This window comes from Pyrus communis, chromosome 11 (genome assembly GCF_963583255.1).
Source record: "Pyrus communis chromosome 11, drPyrComm1.1, whole genome shotgun sequence".
NCBI classification, from domain to species: Eukaryota; Viridiplantae; Streptophyta; class Magnoliopsida; order Rosales; family Rosaceae; genus Pyrus; species Pyrus communis.
This window is the reverse complement of record NC_084813.1, coordinates 1,688,655-1,697,176: the sequence shown is the minus strand read 5'-3', so window position 1 is coordinate 1,697,176 and position 8,522 is coordinate 1,688,655. Positions and strand designations below refer to the sequence as shown.

Here is an 8,522-nt window from a genome sequence, read left to right as displayed (position 1 = left end):
TTAAAATGTGAAATTACAAAAAGTTAATAGAGTCGTCCTTTAAAAAAAAAAAAAAAATTATTTTCCTCATTTAATATACTGATACACCGCCTTTAAGAAAAAAAGTATTATTTAAAGTAGACGATCGAACGGTCGATATATAATAGGTTGTAGTGGGGCCCGACAGTTTCCCGCTAATTCGAGGAATCCATATTGATAGTCCCACAATTTTGAGGAATCCCTCATAAAGCGGAAGCCTATATATACCATCTGAACGGGGAAGGGAAACCCAACCGTCACTCTCTTTCTCCTCTCTAAAAAATTAAAAGCTACCGTCTCTCTCTCGATCGACCAAAATCTCTCGATCAGAATTCCCTGATAATCTCCAGGGGCGGCGAGATTGGACCAGTAATTCGTCGTCGTCGTATCTGCAATTCTCAGGCTCAAACGACCAAGGCCGAGGATCTTCACCGACGATTCTGAAAGCCGCAGTCGCAGACGTTTTGGCGCTTACTTACTCAATTTTCCGGCGTCCATTCCGATCGGTTCTGTTTATTCTCCCTCCTCCTCTACGGTTAGTTAGGGTTGGAAATTTTAAATTGCTTGAAATTAAGTTTGTATTAATTACGATATTGAAAATCTACGGTTAGGGTTTCGCTTCGTCTCAATTTCGTTATCTTAATTTGTATTTTGTAGGGCTTCGATCTGCCCAATACTGCATCTGCAACTGAAAAAAAAAAAAAAAATAGCTTGAGAATTGAGATTATTATTATTATTATTATTCTTTTCTGATTTGCTTGTTTCGATTTCATAATATCTTTTTTTATTTGATTGGGGTCGATTTCATTATTTTGGAAAAGAAGAAAAGATAAAAAATTTCCCCAATTCCCATATTCGCAAAATTATATATACTCAAAATTCTTGCATATTGTAAATGGGGAACCATGATGCATTAAGCAATCAAGATAACGGGCAGAGGTTTGGCCTTACGGGGCCCATCTCGCTGGCCGGACCCACCGAGTCTGATGTGATCAAGACTCGTGAATTGGAAAACTACTTGCAAGATGCTGGATTGTATGAGAGTCAGGAAGAGGCTGTGCGCAGGCAGGAGGTTCTTGGCAGCCTCGGCGAGATTGTCAAGGTGTGGGTTAAGACAGTTAGCAAGGCCAAGGGATTCAATGAGCAACTGGTGGATGAAGCAAATGCTTTGATCGTCACCTTTGGATCGTATCGGCTAGGGGTTCATGGCCCAGGAGCAGATATAGACACACTCTGTGTCGGTCCTAAATATGCAACTCGTCAAGAAGATTTCTTCGGCGAGCTACATAGGATGTTGTCTGAGATGCCTCAAGTGACAGAGTTGAACCCTGTACCCGATGCTCACGTCCCGGTCATGAGATTCAAGTTCAGTGGGGTGGCAATAGATCTTCTTTATGCGCAACTAGCACTCTTGGTTATTCCAGAAGACTTGGATATATTACAAGACTCAGTACTACAGGGTGTGGATGAACAGACGGTTCGTAGTCTTAATGGTTTCAGAGTTACAGACCGAATTCTTCGTTTAATCCCAAGCATTCAGAACTTCTGCACGACTTTGAGATGCATGAGGTTATGGGCAAAGCGTCGTTGTGTTTATTCCAACGTTGCGGGATTTCTTGGTGGTATAAATTGGACATTGCTTGTTGCTCGCATATGCCAACTTTACCCGAATGCCCTGCCTAATATGCTAGTGTCTCGGTTCTTTAAGATATATACGCAGTGGCACTGGCCAAATCCTGTCATGCTCTGTGCTATTGAAGCTGGGTCTCTTGGACTGCAGGTCTGGGATCCTATAAGAAACAAAATGGACAGCCTTCATTTGATGCCCATAATTACTCCGGCATATCCCAGCATGAACTCTAGCTACAGCGTGTCTCCGAGTACTAAGTGTATCATGTTAGACGAGTTTCAGAGGGGAAATGATATTTGTAAGGCTATGGAAGCAAACGAGGCTGATTGGGATACCCTTTTTGAGTCTTATGCTTTCTTTGAAGCGTATAAGAATTATTTACAGATAGACATCACTGCAGAAAATGATGATGACTTTACAGCATGGAAAGGCTGGGTTGGGTCCCGTATCCGTCAACTAATGCTGAAGATTGAGAGGCACACATCCGGCAAGCTGCTGTGTCACCCACATCCAGGTGATTTTTCAGACAAATCAAGAGGTTTTCATAGCTCTTTCTTCATGGGTCTACAACGACGTCAAGGAGTTCGTGCCAATGATGGCCAGCGATACTTTGACATAAGAGGAACAATTGAGGAGTTTAAGCAAGCTGATGTCAACCGTTACACATTATGGAAACCTGGAATGGAGATCCGTGTATCCCATGTAAACCGCGGGAGCATCCCAAATTTTGTATTTCCTGGTGGGGTTCGACTTCTGCGCACGTCTAAAGTAACTTGGGGGAGAAGGCAGGGTTCAGAACCAACGGTTTCTGGAGCATCTGAACCACATAAATTATGTAAAGCTAAAACTGATTTAGATGGATCAGATGGCAGGCAGAAGAGAAAGCGAGTGGATGGTAATGTAGAAATTGACTCAAGGCATGCCAAGTCTTTACGTCCCTGCAGTGAAGAATTTCGTGAGGGTAGCCCTTCTATGAGCAGCAGTGTCAATTCATGTTCCATAAAATGTGACAGTATGGATGCAAACAACAATAACTCCGGAAAGACAGGAATCCCAAGAGACATTCCTTATCAGAACGATCAGACTGAATCTTCGTCAAGGTGCAATCCACCAATCGATAGTCTACCTGCTGCTGCAAATACATCAAATTCTAAAGAAGCAGAGAAGCTGGCATTGGAGAAGAAGATTACGGCTACAAAGGAGGGCGCATCAGTTGGTACGCCAATAAACTCTAGCAATGGAGCTGCTGGTCCTTCCAATGATTCATATAATGGGGGCGTAGAGGAACTCGTGGATGAATTTGTGGCGCCATCCTCAAACGGAACCTCTTTTCCACCTGCGGCGCAAAGAAAGCCAATCATCAGGTTCAGTTTCTCTACATTCGTCAAAGCTAGTGGCTAAAGGCATGAGGATGTTCAATGTTGAAACCTCACATGCACAATGACAATGCTCCTTTTCTTTCTTCGTTGTATTGACAATTTAAAAGTTAACAGTCACGAAGTTTTAGTTTTATGTTATCTGTCTGCGACGGGTCAGGCGCCAAGGCCCTACGCTTGTAATCTTTCCTTTTTATCAATAAAGTTAGTTTTCCTCGTAAATCTCTTGCGTTATTTGATTACAAATTTCTATTATTTTTCAATTAACAAGTAGAGTACTTATGCACTTGTCTTATAGTAGAAAATACAGATCATCAAATCCATTTATTTAAGAATTGTTTGGATTAAGTTGCACATTTAAGGTGATTTATTTATCCTTGTGTGTTTGTTTATAAATTAAAAGTAATCGTATCTAGCTAGTAGACTAGTAAAACAAAAGGCAAGATTCTATAGTTTTGACAATTTTCCTAATTTCTTTTGGAGATTGTATATCATTTGGGATGAGTTTTTTCTATACGTTTAAATTGGATTGTAGACCACTCGAACATGTTTACGTCCATTGATTCATACAAGCGATACAAGGAGCATATTGCGCCATTAGCCAGGATTTTCAAATAATAGGATCATCATATCAATCAAAAAATTTTATTTGATCATTTCGTCTAGCACCTAGTTGACAACTACCAATTCCTGTCAGCATATGGCGAAAGTTTATGCCAACATATGTCAACGACTACTATTATTTGTAGATGCTTGTCGATAGTGGATACAAGATACTGTGAAGTAATGTTGAAGACTATTAAAGCTTTTCAACTAAAGTATTTCATATAAGAGGAGAGAAAAAGGAGACAAGTATGTTAGAAGAAAATAGAAGAAGCAGGAGGAAGATGTTGGGGGAAAATGTTGTAATTTTGTTTGTCTTGGCTATTTATAGAGGGTCAAATACAATATATAAACAAATATAAATGAGGTTTTTGGATTTATCAGAGTCAAGGACAACCAATGATCCCATGCAGCCTCCACCACTGTAAAGAGAACGTTTTGATTTCCTCCTTTTTGGATCTCGAATTGAGCTGGATGACTCGACATATGAGCTTAACGCAAACTCGAAGATCCGATACATACAAGTTTTAAATATATCTGTTTAAGCTCTTTTTCGAACATGGTTATGTCATGAAAGTCTTCAAAACAAAACCTCGAAATTCACACGAAATCGAAAATCCAATACGATTAGGATTATGGGGTTTTAAACAGGTAGAAAATTCGATACAAATAACTTTGAAAGTTGAAATACATAATGTATCCATTTAATTTAAAAAAAAATTAATGAAAAGAGATTGAACTTTGAGTTTTAATGATAAAGATAAAATCAAAGGTAAAATGAATAGTACTCCTCGATGGTGCTTTTTGGTGTCGAGCTGCGTTTAAAGTCCAAGTTGCACTATTTGGCTGGAATATAAGATCGTTTTTGCGCAGATGTTTAGTTTACCCTCATTTGACTTTTTAATGTAAAAATGTGATTTTTCTTTAAAGTGAACAGTACCGTGGGCTTTTCGTTAAAACTCCCTTTAATTTAACAACCTTTCAATAATCGTTATTAATCAGTCCCCAAGTATTGGAAGAATTGGTTAAAAAAAAAAAAAAAAAAAAAAAAACAAACAAACAAACAAACTTGCAGAACTTCTTTTTAAATTATCCACATCGGCATATTGGAAGAATTCCTAGATATGATGTATCATGAGGTTCAAAACTAGCAAAACTTGTTTTTAAACACTTATTTCATGGAAAAACACCTACGTAACTATCACAACTATTTTATTCTAAATGAATATTAGTATCATGTCCAATTTCAAACTTTTCATTTACTAAAATCTCAAAACCTTAAACAAACATCATTAATTTTCTGAACGCACATTTTCATCCTACTTTTTCTGTTTACTGAGTAAAATATTGGAGGAAATTAAAATAAACAAAAAAATTTATAGTACGTCATTTTTCTCAATCTTGTTGATCTTAATAATCGCATTCTTCAGAACTTTGTGCCCAATTGACGAAGAAGCTAGCATGCGTCGACTTTTTATTGTGTGTAATTGAACTTGGATGATCGGAAAGATGTTACTTTGATGAGTACTTTGATCCAAGAGAATGGAAGCATGCCACACATGTCACTAAGGCGTTGCAAGATATGTTTCATAATCAGAAGACATGAAGAAATTCTTTCATTACCTTCAACTGTCCAATTTTGATATTGTAATACTCCCGTCGCATTATCTTCTTTAACTCTAGCAAATCAAGAATTTCAGAAAGAAAGCTCAACGTAACTATTATGCTGACATGAATAATTCACAAAAGCTGACCGGGCACTTTAGTTAATATATCATATGGCATATTGTCAAGTTCTTAGGTGATATTTTGTTGGATTGATTGAATTGAGTTGTGATGACTCGACATATGTGCTTTTGGGGCAACTTTGGATCCTTATCAATGTTAAGAAAGAGACATGTGAATTGAAGCATTTTATGTCTTCAAATTATTTGCTGCCAATTAAAATAAATATCACACACTTGTTGTAAATAGAAATAAACCTTGTTTGCTGATGTTAAATAACAATTTAAGGCAGACAAAACTCAAATGGAAAGAAAAATAGTTCTTGTTCTGTTTATTGTGAATCTTAAGAGTTGTCATAGTTTTTGACATTTATGACGGAGCATTATATATTCCGACGAGGGATCCTTCAAATAATTTATTTTAAGAACACCTTGTGGTGCTCAATCCATAACTTTTTCTAATGGTCCAAACCATCTATATTTTAGTACATCATTTATAGATTACTCTTGCAAAAATTAGAGAAATCTAAAACCAATAATACATCCGATTGTAATGAAGAAAATAGAGGAATACAATTTTACAAAGAAACACTGTTATGACTACCATTTAATCCAATAGTCCAATGATTTCGGATTTTGGTGATTTTTCGTTAAATTCAGACAAAATTGCAAACCCCTCGAAGATGTCATTTGACCAATAAAACTGAGCTTCTTACGTTTAATCTCTGCTAGACTCTTGCTCTTTGTTTGAAATTTTAGATGCATAGAGGGAACCTTAAGTGGCAGACTCCGAGATGGAATCGATCACTAGAACAACCTCGTCAACGGACTTAACAAAGAATGGTATGAATCTCTTCATAAGTAAATGCAAATCCTTTACAACAGGTAAGGTCCGGTTCCTCTAAATGTGGGATCTCTTCATAAGTAAATGCAAATCCTTTACAACAGGTAAGGTCCGGTTCCTCTAAATGTGGGATCTCTTCATAAGTAAATGCAAATCCTTTACAACGGGTAAGGTCCGGTTCCTCTAAATTTGGGCCCGGCCTGTGCCCATCCTTGACTCACGAGCATATTCCAAATCAAAACTTGTGAATCTGAAGCCAATTACAATATGGGAAACATTAACTGACGCCTGTGTTCAAGTGTGTCTAATAGATAAAGGTTCTAGCATCATCAGACTGATAACATCAAACAAACAAATTAGACAGATAACCGAATCACATTACCGTCAACTGTTTAACCACTGGCATGTAATAAGTCCCATGTAGCACTGATCTATAACAAAAGAACTAGTTCACAAATAATAAATGGATCATGCAACAACAAATTAGGCATATAAAATCACATTAACACAACACCCTGGTTTAAAGAAATCTGTTCCTCGTTTGATCTAAAGTCTGGATTGCACTTGCCGTTGGACGAAACCAAAACCTCCCTTCTAAGTTCTAACAAGGGTAGAAGTACAACTTTAACTGTAATAACAGAGGATTTGAGATAAGAGCTTGCATAGGTCGAGCATTTATACACACTACAATTCAATCATGGGATTTTCATCACGACAAATGAAATGAACTCAAAGCCTACATGTTTCCTGGAACACACTGCCCATATATTTTCTCTCTTTTTCAATTTTCTCATTGACTAGATGAAAGAAACGCCCTAGTCTTATAACAGCCACTTAAGTGTTACCAAAAACCTGAAACAGTTATAATGCCGGAAGGTTGGCCTTTTGTATCTGTTCAATCAGCTATGCAAAAGAACATGTAAACCCATTAATTCAATTGTGCAGGTCAATTGATAATTTTCAAAAAACTATAGACCAATTAACTATGTATTCACATTGAGCCCCAGTGAAGGATCCATAAAGTATTCAACACTACAGTCTCCATTCAGAAACGTTTTGTACAAAAGCAAACTCAACAAGAATCAGCCCTCAACTCCACTGTTATATCCTCGGAAACACAAGCGAAGACACAGGACGACCCTTGAAAGACGACTTTGGAATCAAAACATAAAAAACACGGCACACTAATCAAACAACACAAAACATGTGGAAATCTAAATTAAACAATGCGCCATTTCAACCTATGCTCTACTCTCAAAAAATACCATGCGAAAACAAACTTCAAACACACTCCTGAGACCAAATTCTCGGTTTCAGCTAACTTTGTTCAGTGTTACATCACTCAAAAGTATTAATCTTCTGCAAACAGTATATCCTTTTCGAACAATTTGATACCTTTATCCCCTTAATTTGAGCTCCACATACGAAAATTCCGGTTCCCGAAAGTAATCTCGACTTGCAATGATACATATCACATACTAGATAGATTGCCACTTGAACAAAACTAAAAAAATTGCATCTCAACGCCAAATTCGAACTAAGTTGATTTAAACGAAACCAGAATCGCAATTTGTTTGAACACCGTAGTGCCGAAAACAGACTCAGTTTGAGCTACAGAGCATTATTTAGAACCATCATTTCAAACACAGAAATCAGCAAAAGCACATCCGAAACAACATTAACCACACAATTAACGATCAGAAACCGACCGCTGGATGTACCTACGGTTCTCCGCCGAGCTCCACTCGCAGGTTGTCGTAGGGGTACACTTTTGGGGCAAATGGGATCTTGGACGCCTTGTCGTTCCACACGGCCAACAAACCCAGACCAGCAAAGCAGCTCAAACCCCCACAGAGCCAAGCCAAAGCTTCGTACTTTCCGACGGTGTCGGCGATTCGATCGATGCAGGGTTCGGGAAACGGCGTGCCGTTGTCCCAGATGAGCTCGTCGTTTACGGGAAGGGGCTTGTCGGGGACGATGTGCTTGCCGACCGGAAGGCCCATGCCGGCGCGGACACGGAGAGAGGAAGCGACGGAACGTGAGACGACGCCGTTTCCGCCCATGATCTTGGAAGCCACACTGCTCAATCTCCCTGCCATTGCGCAAAATGCTTCTTCTTCCTTTTCTCTTTCTGAAACCTAAACCAACAAATTCGATCGCAATTGGATTCTGGAGTTGAAGGAATCGAGATGACAGATGAAACGACGACGCTTTGGAATGTAATCTTAGCCTGTTTAATGGGCTGGGCACGGGTTTCCCTTATTGGCCCAATGTGACTTTTTCTTTTGGGCACCTGTGAGGCCTGCAAATCCACTGCAAGTCCAAAG

At 38.6% G+C, this 8,522-nt stretch overlaps 2 protein-coding genes across 2 annotated transcripts; one reads left to right on the top strand and one right to left on the bottom strand.

Annotated features, from left to right (window-relative positions):
- The first annotated feature begins 267 nt into the window (after window positions 1-267).
- Window positions 268-3,237, top strand: LOC137708163 (nuclear poly(A) polymerase 1-like). Its single transcript, XM_068447173.1, has one exon. It carries the CDS (start codon window positions 914-916, stop codon window positions 3,047-3,049), a length of 2,136 nt encoding a protein of 711 aa, XP_068303274.1. The 5' UTR covers window positions 268-913; the 3' UTR covers window positions 3,050-3,237.
- A 4,478-nt stretch (window positions 3,238-7,715) lies between these two features.
- Window positions 7,716-8,379, bottom strand: LOC137707628 (NADH dehydrogenase [ubiquinone] 1 beta subcomplex subunit 8, mitochondrial). The gene has a single exon (XM_068446544.1). It carries the CDS (start codon window positions 8,292-8,294, stop codon window positions 7,917-7,919), a length of 378 nt encoding a protein of 125 aa, XP_068302645.1. The 5' UTR covers window positions 8,295-8,379; the 3' UTR covers window positions 7,716-7,916.
- Window positions 8,380-8,522: the final 143 nt, after the last annotated feature.